The sequence below is a fragment of the Lipotes vexillifer genome, unplaced genomic scaffold (genome assembly GCF_000442215.2).
Source record: "Lipotes vexillifer unplaced genomic scaffold, Lipotes_vexillifer_v1.1 scaffold534, whole genome shotgun sequence".
Classification (NCBI taxonomy): Eukaryota; Metazoa; Chordata; class Mammalia; order Artiodactyla; family Lipotidae; genus Lipotes; species Lipotes vexillifer.
In genome coordinates this window covers 659,958-681,731 of record NW_006787833.1, presented here as the reverse complement: position 1 = coordinate 681,731, position 21,774 = coordinate 659,958, and the positions used below count along the sequence as shown (strand labels likewise).

The 21,774-nt window shown below is 38.4% G+C and overlaps 1 protein-coding gene across 1 annotated transcript in view; it reads right to left on the bottom strand.

The window, feature by feature from the left end:
* The window catches only part of CUBN (cubilin), a 273,447-nt gene that overhangs the window by 199,414 nt on the left and 52,259 nt on the right, over window positions 1-21,774 (bottom strand). The window contains exons 22-27 of the mRNA XM_007460874.1: window positions 18,689-18,819; window positions 8,545-8,737; window positions 6,662-6,822; window positions 5,825-6,006; window positions 4,914-5,070; window positions 1,816-2,003 (exon numbers count right to left, since the gene is read on the bottom strand). Of these exons, the coding sequence (XP_007460936.1) occupies window positions 1,816-2,003; window positions 4,914-5,070; window positions 5,825-6,006; window positions 6,662-6,822; window positions 8,545-8,737; window positions 18,689-18,819 (1,012 nt within the window). The remainder of the gene's footprint in view (window positions 1-1,815; window positions 2,004-4,913; window positions 5,071-5,824; window positions 6,007-6,661; window positions 6,823-8,544; window positions 8,738-18,688; window positions 18,820-21,774) is intronic.

Genomic DNA, 21,774 nt, shown 5'->3' with positions numbered 1-21,774 from the left:
CTCTCCTTAAGCTGATGCTAAAATATGCCTGCGATATTCAGTTTAAACTGAACTTACTGAACCCCTATAAGATCCCAACTCTGTAATCAGTGCCTGGGTTACAAAGTTAATCAGAGACAGCTCACACCTTCAGAAAGCTCATGGTCCAGTAGGGCATGTGGACACAGTCACAGATATGATATGATAGACTGCTGGGTTTGTGGTATGAACACGTGGCTTTGAAAGCAACCTGTGCCTTTTTTTTTCCTAAAGAATGAACAGTGTCTCACCATGTGAAAAAAAGGAAAAGGTGATCACTCCAGGTAACGGAATGAGACAAACATGCCACTGTTAGCTTGTGAAGACCACCTGAGCACTAGATCAAGAAAAGGAGACTTTAAAACGACTGTCAGTTTCATGCTTGTTTTTGTTTGTTTTACGTTGTCTCATATTTTCTTTGAATACTAGTAAATATAACTTTCTGATGGGTAAACACCATGCCTACTGTTTCTACGATACCGAGCTTTTCTAAATATAAAGCAAGATTTTTTTTTACCCAAAGAAAGTATCCTTCAAAAACAAGGGAATCCATATATTCGGCACCTCACAAAGTCTCTCAAAGTAAGGGAAGCTTTCCCTTCTTTGTTTTGAACAAAAGTACAATTTGGAAAAAATATGTCAAACTCAAATGACCTCGATCAACGCTAGTTTGTTTTAAAGAATTGGTAAAAAAGAGAGTTAGGAAACTTTTACAAAGATAATGGGTTTTTCCCTGGGAATATGTCCTCAAAGTTACATGTGCTGACCGTTGGAAGCCTTTGCAAGCAAGACTTCCAAAAATCACTGACCACTTTAAAGAGAAAGACACTAAACAATTGTGTTGTGGACAGATGGGATGAGGGGAAATGTCCTAACGTTATCAGAGTGGGTACTGGTCTCTTCAGAAAAGATTTCTAGTGAAAACATCATACGTAGATTCAGAAGTATTATATATTAGCAATGTAGACGGAGATAAAAGATGATGTGTTAGAGGACTCAAAAAGTGATTTTATTAATGATGAAAACTAGATGGCAAAATATATGTAAATAGCCTGAGCAAAATTGTTTCATGAAGAGTGAAAGTGGAAAATAATATTCTAAACTAATATAATAGTTTATAAAACATATAATTTTATATATGAATGTATAACTACATTTGTAAAGTAAAGTAAGTAGCTGCCTACCTGTTCAATCTATATCTCTACAAAGCTGCATAGGCAAGTTAGCAAAAAAGCTTTGGTAAATAAAATATTTTATCATAAAAGTAGCAGATGACCTCATATTTTGGGTTATCTAACTCTCAAGCAACTTTTATCACATAGCATTGTATATGAAAAGTTCAATAAATGTTATTGGTGGTCATTACTGTAACAAATAGAAACTTCCATTTTACAAAAAGAAAAATTAACTGAAATGAACTTAAGTTTAAAAATAAAAAACAAGAATCAAAATCATCTGATTTCTTGTTTACAGAGAACATAAAAACAACCAACAAAACCCAGAAGCTATCCTTCTATTTCTGCATTATTTAAGCAATATGAGATTACTCAGTCCAGAAGTTACACTGAAACCTACAACCATAGTTATTTGTGAATATAATTTAGTAGATTAAATATCCTTACTATCAAGATGATGCAGTGAAAGAGACATGAAATATACCTGTTCAAATACCATGGGTAGTTGGCATACATGTAGGGCAGAGTGAGAGATTCGGTTCTACAAAGCATGATGACTTTTAGCTTGGCTTGCTAACTTGAGCTGAAAATGCAGTGATTTATTTAGCTTCAGAACACATACCTCTAAGTAGTCGGTGGAGCAGTTTGTGTGATGTTCCAATTCAAAGGCTAAAAACGTATAATTCACAGTGTTTCCAGTTGTTGCTTGGATGGTCCAGTTGCAATGCTGATTGACAGAATAGGGATTTGGATAATGTATACTCTCTAAGATGCCATAGGTCTGATTCACAATCACCACATTCTCACACGCTGGAAAAAATAATAATGATTGTTAGGAACCACTGTCATATATATCATAATTGCTCCAAGATGTGTGTGAGATTTTCCTTTAGGGAAACAGCTAGGTTACAAAGAAACCTATGGGGCTTCCCTGGTGGCGCAGGGGTTAAGAATCTGCCTGCCAATGCAGGGGACACGGGTTCGAGCCCTAGCCCGGGAAGATCCCACATGCCACGGAGCAACTAAGCCCGTGCGCCACAACTACTGAGCCTGTGCTCTAGAGCCCGCGAGCCACAACTACTGAGCTGGCGTGCCACAACTACTGAGCCTGCACGCCTAGAGCCCGTGCTCTGCAATGAGAGAAGCCACTGCAATGAGAAGCCCGCGCACCACAACGAAGAGTAGCCCCTGCTCACCGCAACTAGAGAAAGTGCGCGCAGCAACAAAGACCCAACGCAGCCAAAAATGAAAATAAAAAATAAATAAATTTATAAAAAAAAGAAGCCTATATGTATGTGAGTGTGAGAAACCTATATGTATGTGAGTATACAGGCACACGCACACATACATGCATATATACACATGTAGTTGGTGCAGCATCTTTATAGGGAAACGGTTTCCATTTAGAACAAATGTGAAATAATACTTAAGTGAATTCATAAAGTGTCATGAAAATTGCCTGCATTAAAACAGGCATCAAATTCCTGTGAATTGGTGCAGAGCAGAATAGCTTAGCACGACTCAGACATCAGTCTAATTTGCTTGTTTAGAAAAGTGTATTAAACATTCCATGCTTCTGTTTTTCTAACTTTAGCATTTGGGAGGGACAGAAATCTTGGCCTTTAAATTCAACAGTTTAAAAACACAAAGTCCTATGTGAGGGCTAAAAATGAATAACAACATGGCTTTGTTGAACATTCAAAAGTCAGCATGAAATTCATAATAAAGACTCTGTTATTCCTCCAGTTAGTCATCAGCAAGTATCAAACGAACAGAAGCCATGTAAAGGATTTGAAGAAGAAATAAAAACATTAAATTCTGAAAAAAGTCTTCAAGCCAGTGGTGGCATTTCCGTCAGCTGAATTTTCAACAAAACCATGCTAGGGACTTCTAGGTACAGGGTAGTCCTGGGAGTCAGCGCCAAATTCCGCCAAACTTAATGCCTTGAATAAGGCCTGTGCAGGCCTCTTCTCGAGTCTTTTTCATATTGTATGATGTGCAGTAAAAGAGAATGGGAAAATAAATACTACATCAAAAACGCTGTCTCTGAAAAATGTGGTTCAGAGATGCGTTTCTACTACACTGCGTCTCCACTGGTGGCTGGGACACCATTTGTAAGCTTTGGTATGGACAAGCCTACATTTGTGGGTCTTCAAAATCTTCCTTTGCTGGAACAAGGGAATAAAACTCTTTCTTCTTAAAAATATTTAGGTCACATTTTTGCCCACCAAGGATTTCTAAAGAAGAATTTTGTTGTTTTGGTTGCCTGCGAGAAGTTACATCTATTAGGCAGGTAGGTACCGTGGGTCTCAACGACTACACAACAGGGCAGGGGAAAATATATTCCATTAAACGCTATGAGTTGTCTCCCAGTGCTCAGACATTATACTATCTGCAAACCACCAATTTCAAATGCCAGTTTGCACAGAAAATCTCACCGGTTAGCTCCGATTCTACAGTTGAGGACCTATAGCCACGTGCACTACGTTACTCCTTCAGTGTTCTGACATTATTAGAGAAAAGCAAAATATCACAAGAATACAAAGAAAAGAAAGGGACCTTTAATAATCAACGTGACAATGATCAAGAAACAAATGATCACAGCAATAATAATATTAGAGAATGATTATATGCTCAATCAAACAGATACATCCCTTGATAAAACTGGGGAGAGATTTTCATATACTAACGATAAATTTCTGAAGAACAAAGCCATATATCATTAAAACTCAATATTCAAAACTACCTAGAACGTAGCCTAACTCTCAGAAGTAAGTGAATGTGAGCCTTCAAATTCACACATTTCAAGGTTAAGTATTAATACTCTCTCAACTAATCCAAAGGGTATAATCTGTGTATTCAGATTATGATCTTGTAATTTTCATTCCATTTTTAGGTAATTGTGCCAAAATTATTGATAAACATAGCTTTGATGGGGCAACGAACTCTACTTTTTAAAACACAAATAAAGTGTTTATTAAATAACATAAATTAAAGGAAAACTTATTTTCTTGAATTTTCATTTTGAAACTAAATTTAGGAAGTATTTAACTCTAGTGCTATAAGGGAGATTTTCCTGATCAACTAATGTAATCTTTTTTTATGAGAAAGTCATGTAACCCCAGAGAAAAGAAGTGAACTTCCGAGGGACTTGGGGGTCAGGACAAACACCTGGGACCCTTGACTCTTTGTTCAATACTCTTTTAGTTCCACCATCTTGCCTCAAGGGAAAGCAGATTTTAAAACGGCATCTCTACAATGACCAGATTTTTCCACAGCAAAGAATGTGCCTACTTCACATACGATTCATAAGCATAGTCTCCCTTAATAAAATTTAAGTACCTTTTGAGACAGAAGACAAAAACAATAGTGTTTGATACACTTCGGTACAATGGAATAATGTCTAATTAGAAGACTAATGTTTAATCCAAATGAAAACCCATTAGCTGCTAACCTGTTACACTGATCTTTAGCTGAATTGCAACTGTCTCAGCATAGTCCCCTTCCAAGTTTCTGTAGATTACCACGTGCTTTAGTTGCACGACATTAAATTCAAGGCGTAAGCATTTCTCCCTCAAATAGAGTTAAATTTTTTTTCATAAGGAGGTAAGATTTCTTTCAGTTGCTCAAACCAATGGGTTACACTTAGTTCAATTTGCTTCATTCATCCAGAGATTGAAGACCCACTATAGGCACCAAGCAACCGGCACACACACTTACTCTGGTGGTATTTAAGCAGGAAGCCACGTCCTTGCTGACCTTCATCTGTCCTCAGTTTTAAAGACATGCTGTCTCCACTAGAACGGATGACAGGCGGTTTCTCATTCCCACAAAGCTGGGTTAGCAGATGAGAGCTGGTACTTGGCCCATCATATACCTTTAAGAAAACGTTTTAAATGTCAGATGATTATGGCTATAAACATTATCTAAAGGACACTGTATTTCTTAAGAAGTGGGGAAGAAATACAAAATGATATGACAAAAGAAAAGTCCTGAATCAAAATATCTTTTAAAATTATATTTGAATGTCAATAAACTTGAGCCATGAACTCAGAACCCAGGTTGAAATGTAAAGATTGAAAATGAAGGATTATTACATGTTTTGGAGACCATAGCTATTGTCAGTAGTCTTCCTTGCTTTTTCAGTTCATAGTTTATAATTTATTGCACTTTAATACATTTTTTATTTAGATGGTTTTTCAATGGACGAGGGTGACTTGCTGATACTGTAAAGAGTCCTGTTTCGATGACTTCAATTATCTTCTCTAATTCACCCTCTAATACATCCTCCAGATTGTTAGTTTTCAGTGTATATACAGAAATTATGCAGATACTAATTATGAAAAATCTCACAACCCCTTTCAGGAGATTTTAACCATATCTTAACAGTGCATATTCAATATATTGATATTTTAAGTACTTAGTGTACCAAGACATTCATTAATATATGCTGTACCTAGAAGGCTATTTTCATCAAATTTTATTTTAATTTTTTATTCTGTTTAAGTTTTTAATATGGATCTTTTGTTTAAATGTTCCCCTTTCCCGAATCCAAAAATAAAAAATGATGCGTTAAGGTGTGTTGGGCAAGATGGAAGCAGTGGAGGCTACAAGTGAAACTTTATACATACGGCCAGATAATCTGAAGTGCAGTTTGGATGGTACTCCAAATGGAAGTCTTCAAATTCCAGTTCAAAAGGACTGCCGTGGCTGGATTTCAACCACCAGTGGCACTGGGAGCCGTGGTGGTAGGGCATCGGGTAGTTGGGAGATGTGAACATGCCGGTGGGAGTGGTGAGATTGCCTCCACAACCTACGGGAGAGAGACATAGGATGACACACATCCTTTTCTTTCTGGTAAAACTGCATCTTCTTGTCTATATCAAACTGGTGCTACTGTCACTCCCCTTAAACCAAGTTGCAAAACAAAACTGCACCACCAAAGAGTAGCTAGCCTGTAACCCTAATTCACGTCAATGTACTTTCCTTTTCCTAACCAAGATGAACAGCTTGATGAACTATACCAGGGAACTAGAACATTTTCCCTTACTCTGTCCTTCAAAAATAAAAATAAAAACAAAACGGCTACTGTTAATTCAGAAATATTCACAATGTTGAAGTTTATTATAAATAGTACTGACAGGGCTTCCCTGGTGGCGCAGCGGTTGAGAGTCCGCCTGCCGATGCAGGGGACACAGGTTCGTGCCCCAGTTCGGGAAGATCCCACATGCCGTGGAGCGGCTGGGCCCGTGAGCCATGGCCGCTGAGCCTGCGCGTCCGGAGCCTGTGCTCCGCAACGGGAGAGGCCACGACAGTGAGAGGCCCGCGTACCACAAAAAGTAATAATAATAATAAATAGTACTGACAAAATACAGCTGGAAAAAAAATAGATAAGAGCACAGCAATCCAACAATCAAGATGCCAGTTAGACTGGACTCTCCAATAAAAGACAAGTCTTGGTCATCTACCTGTTAATGACCCATCCCAGTAAGCCGAGAATCCAGGCCCTGAGCCAAAGAAGTCACTCTTAAATTTTAACCATAGTTTGTTACTGTGGGAGATGATTCTTGGAGGTAGATTTGAGCCACAGTATTGCCCCAGGAGTGGTGAAGTTTCATAGCCTCCATTCCTGTGAAAAAATACAGATGTGATCATTTGTTAGGGTATTGATAATATTACGATATAAACATTTAACGTTAATTGAACTTTGAGATCAAAAACAAATCAGTTTGTCAGTCAACCTCTCTCTCAAATATGCTAAAAACAATTTCAAGTTTTCAATTTTTCACTTCATTAAATAATATATGAATAATAACATAGAATAACCATCATGTATGGTTGGCATGACATTTTATATAACCAGCTGCAAATGGAGAAAAAGTGTTTAATCTTCTCCCTCTCAAATACAGCATCTGGCAAATGGGTCAGAGAACAAAGGATAAAGAAACCATAATTATTCACAGTAGAAACAAATGTTGCTTAATTTTATAGAGAAGGGCTTCCCTGGTGGCGCAGTGGTTGAGAGTCCGCCTGCCGAAGCAGGGGACGCGGGTTCGCGCCCCGGTCCGGGAAGATCCCACATGCCGCGGAGCGGCTGGGCCCGTGAGCCATGGCCGCTGAGCCTGCGCGTCCGGAGCCTGTGCTCCGCAACGGGAGAGGCCACAGCGGTGAGAGGCCCGAGTACAGCAAAAAAAAAAAAAAAAAAGAAATTTTATGGAGAAAACTTAAATGCTTTTCTTCTCATTTGAAAATTTTCAAAATTTAATATATTTGACATAGTTAAGCAAAATTTTGAAAATAATTCTTTCCCCAAGAACTTTTAGGGTCTTAAATCTAGTTTATAATCTATAGCTTTTTCAAGCCTAGAAAAAAAATATTCACTCAACATTAAAGTCCAATGATTGCTGAAAATTATGTTGTTTTAGCATTACATGGTATGATAATGCTTTATTGTTTTAGTACCTTACTTTACATCATAGAACAAAATTTACTGTAAAATAGTATAAGATTCTAGGCTTTTGAAATGCCAAATAAAAAATTTAACACAGATGCACACCAAACTGATTAGTCTAATTTAACTCAATGTAATGATTTGGGGAGATATTAATGTATAACTTAACTCACCTTTACTGCAAATATAACTTTTTAAAACCCATTCTTTCAAAGCACTAAAGAATTAAAGAATAAAGCCTTGCACTGAAATTCACAAGCCTAGAATTTATTATCTGAACACAAAAAAACTTTGCGAAAACTTTATCTTACCATCGTTTTTATGACAAATTAGACTAAATGGACAGTAAACAGCTTAAAACTTAAATTGATTTTACATAAAGTAGGTATTCAGTACCTGAATTGCAAGTGTCTAATTTCAGACCAGTAGTATATCTGTTTACTCTGCCCAAATAAAATTCACAGTTTATTTTTAAATATTCCCAATAAAATAATCACTTCTAAATAACCACTGAATCTTATGCAATTTTCTGTTTTCCTACTGTTAAGCCAGGTTCCAAATGACAAACTTTATTATTTATTTATTTATTTTTATTCAAACAGAAAGTCACAAAAATTATAATCATCCTCATCGGTTCACTCAGTCCCATGTAATTAATTTTTTTTTTTAATCTTGATCTTTTGTTAGCACTTTTATGAGTTCATCAGTTTTCCGTTAGAGTTCTGAAAATGCTTATTCATTCAGCTCAGCAGGATAGAATGACAAACTTTCTATCTTGCAAGAAAGAGCACAAAAGGTAGCTTTACAGAAAATTTCTATATTTTTTCCTTCACCTTTCCAAGAAAGATTATGAATGAAAATAAATAATGAAAAAGATTATGATGAAATAAAGGTGCTCACCTGATTTCCACATAATCTGCTACACAAGTTCCACCAATGGCCTCCTCCAAGGAGAAGTTTGTGAAGTGCAATGCAATCTGCTGGCTGGTCTTCACCGTGATCCTATAAATGCATTCTAAGTTGTTGGGATAATTACTGGGGAAGTTTGGAGAAGCGAAAGTCCCAGATTCACCTGTATAGTCTTCCAAGCATGCTGTGAAAAGAAACAGATCACAAGAGAGGAAATAAAAAATACTGTACTACATTTACCAGACATTCAGTAATATACACTTCATTAATTTTTGCCAAGATACTTGATTTCCAATAGGCCATTCGGGGATGTTCAAAGAACGATTTCCTTTCAGAACAAAGTTTTTGGTCTCAAAGGCAAGAACAATTACTAATAGTAAACCTAAGCTGTGTAGTGGAATTTGTTACATATAATCGTGACTTTTTGGTTCTTGGAAGTGCTATAATTTTTTTAATCCATGCAACTTACTGTAAACATTAAAAATTAGGCTCAAATGCAGAAATCACAGGGGGAGGCCTAGCAATAATTCAGTTCTGCTCTTCTTTTTGTACCCTTCTTTCAAAATGGTTTTTGTCAAAGCATGAATTTATGAGAAATGACAAAGCTGGTACTCAGCCACAGGGTGATAAATGGGAGAAGAGACCCAGGGATCAGAGTGACCTTGAATCAACGCCCAGCTCAAACAATGACAAACTGCACAACCTTAGGCAAGTTGCTTCACCTCTCTGACCCTCATCTCTAAGATGGAGTTGTAACTATCTTTGAGTGCACACCCAAGCGTCAGAGAGGTCATGCAATTAAAGGACTTGGACGTGCTACGTGCTCAGTAAATGGTAGTGACCATCATTATGCTTCGAAATAGAACAGAAAAGTGTAAGAAAAGCAGAGCATAAATGTGGGGAATAAATTAGATCGTTCATATGGAACATTTAGGTAGGACCTGGATAAGTTTATGTCCTAAATAACGACTAACTGTTCTACCTTAACAGTTGACCTATTCAGCCCTTCAAACTCTCTAGTCACCAACCAACCCACTCCAAATGCCCTCCAAATCTGAGATATTTTTCAAAGAAAGTCTGGTTTCAATGCATTCTTAATGTGTCTTCAATTGTATCCAGAAATCACATAAATCTAGGACCCAGGAGTAGACACAGGTCTTTGACAGGTTTTGGAGGAGACTGAACCATTACACTTTATGAGGAATGAAGAAAAGAAACAAAAATGACTATTTCACTAAGTTCAGGAAAAAAATACTTAACTGAAATTATACATTCAATATTAAAATTAAGAAAATACATAAACAAATTTTCAGCAATGGAGGAACAAAGCAAATTATCTTAATCTGGAAAAGTGCATCTATCAAAACACTATGACAACAACAGAATGGATATTAAACTGTTAATAATATTAGCTTAAAGATTATGAATAATACAACATTCTAATATCACAGTATGTATTAAATATAATACCAAAGGAGTCAGTCACTGCACCAAGACAAGAAAAACAAGTAATGGGTTAAAGATTGGAATAGAAAATATCCTCATTCATTGACAATATAATTATTTACTTAGAAATCTAAACGGAAGCTACACCTTTTAGAATTAGTAAGGCAATTAAGGATTTTAGATAGAAGATTAATGATACAAAGTAATAAATGTGTTATAGAAAAATCAACATATAAAAATCAGTAATAAATTTAGAAAATGTGCTTTGAAAAAAAAAAAAAAAAAAAAAAAAGAAAATGAGGATGTTCAGGTGTGCGACTTCCCCCAGTTGCAGCTGCATAATCATACTCAGAAAAGGAAAGCGGAACCACTGGCACTGAGAGCACAGAGATGCACAGGAAATACTACAGGTTCTCCTACCTACGTACGGCCTTCGGAGTAACTGGCGTTCACCATACATTTGGTTTACTCGATTTTAAACAGCAAGAAATCAAGGCTTAGTTTATTGAAGGAGTTGACAGTGATATTTAACTCCAGGGATGAATGTTGTATATACTTCTATACTTTTCTACAGGCTGCCAAGATATTTCCTCAAGGGTCAAGGAAGAAAAGAAGGAAGGGAGGGAGGGGAGAAGGAAGGGAGAAAAAAAGGAAGGGAAAAGGCAGAGAGAAAGCAGTATTTCAGATCCACTAATGAGTATTACTAAGATAAAAATTTATGGATCAAATGCACAGTAAGTGAAGGCTGTGACCCAGTCTCCCTGAGCTGACGAACTTACAGACTAATTGACCACCCCTGCATTCAAATAGCTTTAGTCGCTAAATCAAATATCGAGAGCGAATTCTCTGCCCGTTTCACTTGTTCTTAAAATGATACTGCTCCTTGCTTTCCCACTCTACCCCCAGAGGGGAGATACAACTCACAGTTGTATTTTCAGTGCAACTTGGAATGAGTCTGCAGGAGAATGGCCTGTATAATCAGGTTCCCAAGTAAAGGAAATTTTAATGAAAAATTTTGAGAGGTAATGCTGAGTAATTTCCCTGTACCTTGTCCATATGCAAGTGATTATTGTAGTACTTGTAACGGGTAGGTGCTTGTGAATCCCTACTGAAATTCTGATTTACACATCAAGCTTCTTTTCCATTGTTGGCACAAAGGTAAAAAAACGGTCCCTGAGGTATTCAAATGATCTTCACGCTGTTCACTTTGTTTAACATGCTGTATCCGACAACCTGCCCTCCTTCCCCAACACACCTATAACAAATAAACTCTTACCCGTCATTCAAAGTCAAATTCAAATATCACTTCCTCTGTGAAACATTTCCTGATCAGACAGAATTAATGTCCTTGTGCTCAATAAAACTTTATGCAAATTGAATCTGAACCCCCAATATATATTTTATTGTGATTGTGTTTATGTGAGTATATTTCCTCTACTAAGCCTTTCCTCTCATTCATTGAGATATGAATGGGACCTTGTTAACCTTTATTAATTGTCACCACAGTACCCGGCCCAGATCACATCTAATAAATATTTGTTATAATTATATTACTTAATGTGCTGAAAACTAAGAAGTGGGGGACAGGTATCTAACTTCCTACCATTGTCTCTACGCCATCCCTACCCCTTCCACTTTTCTCACCTCATTTTCCCCTATCCTCTCTCGTGGGTATATTGTGATACTTTAATATTTTATAATGTTTACTAAATTTAAGTTATAGGAATCTCCGTTTCCAGCCATGGCGAGTAACTAATACTAGACTAGCCCCTCTCCATAACAGCTATAAAACTGGACAAAATATAGGATGCACTGGGCCACAGGCAGTCCAAGACTGCAATCCTTAACCGAAAGAAAATTCATGAGGTAGGAGTCTTGATTTCCTTGGCTTTTTATCCGGGCCAAGAATTTTCTGACCACAGCTGAAGCCAAAGTAGTGAATGACAGTCCTGTTGAGCCGAGGAAGCAGGGATCAGAGTGTAGGGCTCCCAAAGGCACTGGCACTGCTCCAGTGAGGAAGACACATACAGAGAGGGGAACCAGGCATCTGCGGAAAGTTCCCTATGAATTCCTGCCAGAGCCTGGACTGGGCAAGCATGGGGTGAGACTTCAAAAGTCATGCCAGAGGAGAGTAGCTCCTGCCAGGCTGGAGCAGGTTCACCTGCTACAAATATTAAATGATAGAATATTTAATGTTAAAATTTGACTGTAGTTTTATGAGATTCACATATCTAATTTGTATTACAGAGAGAAAAACAATGGTTCTCTAAACTTAACGTACTTGTTTCTTGAAAGGTTAGTAAGTCCTCTTATCTAACACTGAAATCTGTACGATGTTCAAGTGTTCTTCCCTTGACAGTGTAAACTGGTGTTTATAGAATAATATTCATACTGGGAAATATCAGTAAGGCTCATGCTTAGAGGCTGTATACTGAGAATACGCTAGACTTTGGCTTCCTCTTATGCTTTGCAATAAACCACAAATAACTAAAGTTGAATATATTCCCATAAAAGGATATTCACGTGTTGCCATGATGCTTCTTACATCAACACAAGATACAAACATGGAAAATGCCTTTTGTTTACACCTTATGTAGCCAAAGGAAAACTCATATCCAATGGCAGTTTGCCTTTTTTTATGGTCTAACAACATTTACAAAGAGATAAAGAAGAAAAGTAGATTTCTTCCATCCACTAAATTCAACTGAACTAGCAGTGGAAAAACACATCTCTGAAGATCAAAGACAGCTATTAGTAGGCCTCTCACATCTTTCTTTCTGACCAACTTCAAAAGAAAAAAAAAAGAGGAAGTCCACAAACATCTGCTGTGGACCACTACAAGATCACAAAAGCGTATTTTTCTAAAAATCACAAGGTGTGTCTGCCTCTACTAAGCACCTTTAAATAAGTGTTAGTAACATAGCATTCAGCTCATTACCCAAGGGAAAATTCAAAACACAGATAATCCTCCAACTCAAAAAGCAACGATGGTATCGCCCCATACGATTTGGGTGACGGGAGTAGGATAAACTGACCCTGTAGATAGAAGAATGTATCTCCTAGGGAGACCCTAGATTTATGGGTAGCTGCTCCACCACCTCCCTGCTTTGGCTTGTGAGATAGCTTTTGTGATGAGCCAGTCACACTAGGGATCCACCTATAGGTGGTGCTTTCTGAAATCATTTAGGAAACTTCTTGTGTTTACGTGAATACCTATGACCTCAGATTTTCTAATTAACTCCGGAACCACCATCTGCTTTTATTGGCATATTTGGTTTAACAACCTTCAAAGTGACGACTTGAGAGAATATAAAATTACAGGTTCAATTTCTTCACGAGGAAAGAAGAAGCCTCCCTAACCCAAATTTAACATTTGCCTACAATTTTCTGCTAGGTGGTCACAGTCATGGCTTTTTCTTTTCCCATATAGATGACCAATTTTAATGAACATGAATATAAGCTAAATCACTAAAGCAGCTATTGTAAAACTGTATTTGGATATCAGTAATTCTATTTTAAATCTGGCACAATCATGGCGGTTTACACCTATTACATAATTTTCACAGAAAATGTCTCATTTTATCTTCCCCAACTATGTGAAACAGCCAGGCATTATAACCTCCACTTCGTAGAGATGAAGGTACAGGTGAAGGATATGAGACTCCTGGAGGTTAAGCTCTGAAAATCACTTAGTTCAGACATGACAAAGATAAAATTCAACCCCAAGTCCTTCCTTTCCAAATCCTGTGGTCTTTATTAATCCCTGGTTTCTCTAAGCATGAAATGTCAATTTAGAAATGAAGGTGAGTAGAAAACTAAGAATATCACAATGCTTTGTTTAGCATTTTTATTCTAAGAACTGAGAAATATGATAACTTAAATAAGATAAATCTACTGAGCTGGGAACTGCTGGGAAACCCATATCTACAAAAATACGAGAAACTACTGACCAATGAGAAAGTAAATCTTTAAGAGATCAATAGACGTACGTAAAAATCCTTAAAAATATCTGAATATCTCAGAGCAGAAAGTACAGAATTCAAGTTGGTTAGAAAGAATCAGAGAGGCTTGTGACTCGCCCATAGCTTTCCAAGTTAGCAGCAAGGCTGGGACTAGAACCGAGGCTCTGACTTCACCTTCAGCCTTTCTTTCACCAAATAATAGAAAGTCCCTTCCCCCATGAGCAGTTACAGCCCAATCCACCATTACACCTCAGTTGTAATTCTACAGCAATCTACATGCTAGGACTTGACTTTCAGAGTCTCTGATGAAATGCAAAGTTTCATTAGAACCACTTGAATTGCTTGGTGAAAACCTACCCTAGACCTATGTGAATCAGAATACCTGGGTGGGGTTCTGATACCTGAATCTGTAACAAGAAAACCCCACCTCGAGCATCCAATGAACACTAGCGTTTGAGAACACTGCTCTGCCGGATTGAAGTTTTAAAATAGAAACAGACTCTCTCTATGCATTTTTTTCTAAGGAAACCCTCGTCTTCCCTTCTGGTAATCATTTCTTGACTTCTCACTCTTAGATGCCTCTTCTGGGCTCAGTGGTCCAGGGTGATGGATGAAAAACTGCACTGAACACCCACTGCCGGGTAGGTGGGAGCTCTGAGCGGGGAATGAGAAGGCCGCCAAAGCCCACTAGGGCCGACATTTTTTTTTTTCTTTTTAGCGGTACGCGGGCCTCTCACTGTTGTGGCCTTTCCCGTTGCGGAGCACAGGCTCCGGACGCGCAGGCTCAGCGGCCATGGCTCACGGACCCAGCCGCTCCGCGGCACGTGGGATCTTCACGAACCCGTGTCCCCTGCATCGGCAGGCGGACTCTCAACCACTGCGCCACCAGGGAAGCCCAGGGCCGACTTTTAACCTAATGTTGATGTGCTTCTGATACTTCCTGGACATTTCCCCAAACAACTGTAAAGCTCTTCCCCTAGCAAAAAATAGGAAAAGCCCACTGCCATTCTACTGTAGCTCTGAATGGAATGTTACCAGCCACCCCCATGTGCAGGGCATCGAGGGCTTTTCTAAGAGCTAGTCTAGATTTGGTGAAACAAATGAATTCCATGTTTGAACTGGATTGCTTGTGTGTGGCTTCTAAACCAACTTAGCTATGTATTCTTGGGAGGATAAATTCAATTCTGGACTTCAATTTTCCTCATTTGAAAAATAAGGTAATTGGACTAGATAAGGTAATCAGACTAGTGTTTTGAATTTTCTGGCACACCATAAAAATACATTTACATCAATCATGCACATACACAGATAATGCAAAGAGGTTTCATGAAGTAACACCAAACCCTTCATGATAAGCTCTGATATTTTCTAGTCTATTCTTTTCTATTCTACTCCATACTTTCCCCAAATGTAGGTAACAATCTGATAAGATAATATCATGACCCACTGAGGAGTCATGAATGCTTCAATGTTTGAAAAACACTAGACTAGATGTTATACAGGTTTTCTTCTAATGTTAAAGTAAAAAGTGTGTCAGGTACGTTTCTCTATTCTTTCTTATCCTTTTAAAGTCCCCTCTTGGTAGGATTATATTGACGTATATGCAGCAGATGTTGATAGAAAATAAAATTACAGTTTAAATTAAAGTTAACTAATCAAGTATATTGTCTCTGAATTCAAATATTTTGTATGTTAAATTAGCAAACATTTAAAACCCCGGTTCATAAATCAGTTACTAAGAAATTCTTAAGGGTTTCTAGCCGCCAGCATTTTCTAGTTAGGTCTTTGTCTCTATTGCCCCAGGCACATCTGGATGAAAGCAGAAACACTGATGGGGGAGGGAGTCAAAGCAAGGAGCAGCAGTCAATCTCTTTCCTCCCACACACATATTTAGGGGCTGACATCACAGCCCCATGGTACAACTACAGATGGAAAAGTAACTGGATTCAAGTCAGGAAATTTAACCTTTACCAGATGAAGGCAGGAAACAGCAGAGAAACTCACACCTGTCGTGCCAATGGACTAAAAGCCAACAACCCAGGACTGTCATTAGTGCCTAAAGATAACTTTTGCTAAAGCAGTAAGATAGGATGAGGGCCAGTGATTGAGCGTCCGTTGACACTTTTCCCTAACACTGCAGAAAATGTCAAAAATAAGATGACAACTGAACAGAAAGCATCCCTCTTTCCAGGTGGGCAGCTAACTCAGACTCGGGCTGCCTGCCTGGCTGTCACCAGCCCAACCTGCACATCAGTCTCCTGAGCCGTCCTCCCCTGAGCAGTCCTCCCCTGAGCAGTCCTTCAGGGGCGCCCTCAGAAATTCATGAGAGCCCATCCCTCATGTCCTCATCTATGGGAAACTGAGACAGGCTCCTAAATGATAAGATGGGGGTGCCATACGGCCTCCTGGATCCAGTGATTAGATTGCTGTTTAGAATATCTGACTGTGGTAGTCAGGCTGATGAAATCATCCAGCAAAGGGCAGGCACACAGAGACCAGCCAGGCTCAGCCAAGGGGTGGAAAGCAAACACTTCCCTGTCTGTGATTTCAGCCCTGTCTGGACCAAACACAGCCAAAGTAGCGATGACCTCACAGGGAGGCAGACTCGAGAGTCTTTAGGGTTTGCCACCTCAGGATGCCCTTCTCTTTCATCACCTGTCTTGTCTTTGTCAGTTTTCTTTTCTGTCCAGCTTGCTTCTTTCCTTTCTCACAACTTACTTTTATTTTACCTGTATCTTATCTTCCTGAATTAAAATTTATCATCCTCCCTGCCAGATTACTCCTATTGCACTAGATATTGCTTTACAAGCCAGCGTGGTTTTAGCGAGGCTGTGTGAGTCACTGCAGAGATACTGCATATTGTTACAAAGACTTCCATAATATTTTAGGAGGTCCCACCTGTATCGTTTGTTATCTGAGTTACAGCTAGTTTATTCATGCAGCAAATTAAACTTGTGTTCGTAGTTGATTAAAGGCAGAAGACATCCCAAAGATCATCAGATCCAATCCCTTAATTTTACAGATGAGAAAACTATGGCCCAGGCAGTTCAAGTGACTTGCTCCAAATCCTAATCTAATATTCAGCTGTGGTTTGGGCCAAAAACATGAGGCATATAAAACCACAAAAGGATGGAAAATTGTGTGCAACTAGAATTTCTTGAGAAGCCAGTTTTTGTCATTGGATGTGAAAAATCTGAACAAAGTCCAGTAAACATGTCAATCACATAACATAACCAACTGTAACTGCTGGGGATTCAATTTCCCAGGTGCTGGAGCTGGATAATGAACTATCTCGAGAGTGGAGCCCACAGGAGAGAAAGGTGTATGATTTTCTCACACTCAGGATCCTGGAGAAATCTAAAGCCATGCTTCCAAAACAGAACTTGAACTATTACAGAGAACAGCCTGAAATGAACAATAGTGGCCAGCTGCTCTGAGAGGAAATAAGTGAGAAATTGGTGGAAACTCCAAGGGGAAGATGCGGGCTTTAAAAGATGAGAGGCTGGGGAGTTCTGGATGCAGGACGGTGTCAGAGGGAGCACATCTGGTACAGGGAAACGCTCTCAGTACTTTCTTAAGCATCCGAGAATTACATGTTTCTGGGACAATCAAAGGTGTGAAATGCTTGGGAAGCTCAGCCACACACACCCCACCCCCTGTATGTCTACACTGCATAGTATTTTGGTCCATGAACTATCTTTCTAAATATTATGCAAAAGGAAAACCCAGACTCCCTAAAAAGGTACCCATCCCAGGTGGGAACAAGCCTAAGAAGACATGGCACCCGCCTAAATCCCATAGGTTCTGGGGCTGGGAGCATCTCTGGTTCATGTATGACCTCAAAGACCCTGCTGGCAAAGGGTGCTTGTTTCTCACACTGCATTTGCAAAGAGCAGAGTAATGATGAGAATTAAGTAATAGGAAAAATACACTAAAAGGAAAGAAGCTGAAAAGATTCAATTTCATTAAGTCAAATTTAGAAATGCATATTTTGATAAAAAATCTTTCATTTTCTGCCATAGAATTACATGTAGTAGTTTCTTATTCTGTTGTCCTTTTTCTATGTTCTTTCTTTTTTTTTTCATTGGAGTAAAATAAAATTGCTTTACAGTGTTGTGTTAGTTTCTGCTGTACAATGAAGTGAATCGGCTATATGTATACCTATATCCCCTCCCTCCCGGACCTCCCTCCCCTCCTTTCCCCCATCTAGGTCATCACAGAGCACGAAGCTGAGCTGCCTGTGCTCTATAGCACGTTCCCACCAGCTATCTATTTTACACGCGGTAATGTATTTATGTCAAACCTAATCTCCCAATTCGTCCCACCCTCCCCTTCTCTAATTTCTTAAAATAATTGTTTGGTCTCTTTTGTAACATTAATTTTGACAGAATTTTAAAGTCACAGAAAAGTTGTAAGAAAAAGCTCCCAAATTCCTTTTACTCAGATTTACTACATATGTATATTTTGCTCCCACTGCTTTATTATTCCTAAGAACATAAACATTCTCTTACAAAACCAGAGTGCAATTACCAAAATTAGAAAATTTAACATTGATAAAATACTCTTACCTTTTCATTACTCTATATTTAATATGGAAGGCACTTAAGTCACTACACTTTATTCTAAAAGCATCTTTCATTATGTCACAGATTTTGGCATGAAGTATTCTCACAGTACTATTCTTCAACGCAGTAAGTGAAACCAAGCATACAATGCTGTTTTATTACCTGCTGATGCATCAATTGCTTCATAGTTTACTAAAAAGCCTTCATAAGCAAGGTCAGAGTCAGCCACAAATGTAAGCATTAATGAGTTGTCACTACTGGTAAGAGAGGGTGGGATGGATTTTCCACAATATCTATTTGAAACCAAGAAAGAACACAGGTTTAAAAACTTTCAGTATGCTTGAAATGATGTACCCCAAATTAGGACATATAAAAAAAAATAACAACAATAATATCCCCTATTAACCTTAAAAAACAAGTATATTTCAAGCACAAACCATTTACAAAGTTGCTAAAGATCATCCAATTCATGATTACTTCCTTTAGATGGTTTTATGTATGTGCTTAGCTGTGTGACTTGTAACAGAAGTTCAATAAAATTAGAAATTATGACCTATAGGAGTCACCATACCGCACATTACTGAACTTATTCATAGAAATGTAATCAACACACTTACGCAACAAAGGAAAACCACGTATTATAAACTCAGAGAGCACAGACACTAGAGTCAGCTCTATCTCTTAGAGGCTTTATGACTTTGGGCAGAGGACTCGACATCTATGCCTCAGTTTTCCCATCTGTAAAATGGGGGTGATGACACCACCTACTTCATAGAGTTGTTTTGAGAATTGTATGAGTTAATACACTGTATATAAAGAACTTAGGGGCTTCCCTGGTGGCGCAGTGGTTGAGAGTCCGCCTGTCGATGCAGGGGACACGGGTTCGTGCCCCGGTCCGGGAAGATCCCATGTCACGGAACGGCTGGGCCCGTGACCCATGGCCACTGAGCCTGTGCATCCGGAGCCTATGCTCCGCAACGGGAGAGGCCACAACAGTGAGAGGCCCGTGTACCGCAAAAAAAAAAAAAAAAAAAAAAGGGACTTAGAACAGTGCCTGGGATAGTAAGCCTTATACAGGTGGAATCTGTTGTCTTTACCCAGCTGGCCTATGCAGAGGTAAGAGTTTGATTACTAAACCATGTCAAGTTTTTGTTGAAGAAAACAATTTTACTCAGAAAAACTCTTATAGTAAAGCTAAAAGTAGAATTGTAATAAAAGACATTATATCGTGAGCTTTTATCTAGAGAAACATTTATAAGAAGGAGTGGCTAGAAAATAGAAATCTCAATTCAGAGAACACTTGGTAAAAGTACCTTAATGGAATGACAGGTGGAAAAACATAGAAACCAAAATAAGACAAAGTATTAAATATGGGAAATAGATGAGTTAATTTCTGTAAAAGAAAAAGGAAAAGAAAAGGTGTATAATACCATTTCAGTGTTAAAAATGACTTAATATCTTGATCAAAACAAAGGTAAATGAATTAATTAATATTCTAAATGTCTGTCTATATGCCCATGTCTGCCAAATTTGGACTAGATCATTGTAGTTTATGTCATTCAGCAAAAATTATGCATTTTTCAGGGATTACAAGTCAAGTACCATAAAAAAGGAAATAGAAAAAAAGAAGGAATTTTAAAAACTTAAAGATTAAGACAAGAAAGATCAAAAAATGAAGAGGGAGAATAAAACTGGGGGAAAAATAAGTTTACGGAAATAATGGATAAAGAAAAATGTTTAAAAAATGGATGAGGAGGGCTTCCCTGGTGGCGCAGTGGTTGAGAGTCCGCCTGCCAATGCAGGGGACATGGGTTCGTACCCTGGTCCGGGAAGATCCCACATGCTGCAGAGCAGCTAGGCCCGTGAGCCATGGCCGCTGAGCCTGCGTGTCCGGAGCCTATGCTCCGCAATGGGAGAGGCCACAACAGTGAGAGGCCCGTGTACTGCAAAAACAAACAAACAAACAAAAAAAAAACAAAACAAAAATGGATGAGGAAAAAGAAAATGAAATACAAAAAGAAGGGGAAAAAAGGAATCAGGAGATATCTATTTCCAACAAAGACGTAATAACAGGGGCTGGATTTACATAATCTTGTATCTGAAACAACTGAAAATCTGGACAAAAATAGATAGAACAATGGCTTTCAAGACACTGGCTACCAAGCAGTGAAGGACGATGACTCTTCAGAGACAGGAGACAAGTGAGTTTAAAAGCAAAACTGGAAATGATCAAACTGTTTCAAAGTAACTTAACTGCATCCCAAAACAAAGCCCAAGAATACAGTAGTGTCCAGTGCACAAACACAAAATTGAAAATGTGTGTCATCCTATCAAATATTACCAAGCATGAAAAGAAGGAGGAAAGTATGACCCATAATGAGAAGAAAAATTGATCAATCTAAACATAGCAAGAAATGACACGGAGGACTGAATTAGCAGACAAAGACATAAAAATAGTTATAACTGTATCCCACCAATTTAAGAAGCTAGAGGCAAAAAATTAATGTGTAAAGTAGAGATGTGGAAGATATAAAAGATGGCCCCAGATGAATTTCCAGAAGTGAAAACTACCATGTCTGAGATGAAAAGATGCATTTGGTAGGATTAATAGCAGATAGACACTGTAGGAAAGAAGATTAGTGCACTCGAATACAGAGTAATAGAAACTTTCCAAAATGAAATGCACAGGGAACAAAGACACAAAATCAAATGAAGAGAGTATCAGTGAGTTCTGGGACAACATCAAATGGCCTAAGATACATGTAATCAGAGTCCCAAGGGGAGGGGAGACAGAAAAAGCATTTCAAGAACTAATGGTCCAAAATGTTTCATATTTCATAAAACTATAAAGCCTCAAGTCAAAGGAGCTCAACAAAATACTAGCCTGACCAAGCAAACTCAGATGAAAAATGAGTACATGCAGAATGATGCCACTTTTATATAATTCCAGAATATGCAAACTAAGTTACAGTGATAGAAAGCAGTTTCGTGGTTTCCTGGGGCTGGGGATGAGGAACAAAGTGAGGAATTGTAACGGGCAGGAAGAAGGTGTGAGGGTAATGGATATGTGCATTATCTCGATTTTGGTGATGGCTTCATGGGTATATCCACAAGCCGAAAGGTAATTACTAATGGCCAAGGCTACAGGGTAGTGAGTAGTGATGTAGAAATGGTCACTGAGAAGTGTGTTGCTCTCACCTGGTTTTTATAACACAACATGATGGACTTTAAATCCATCACTGAAGCAG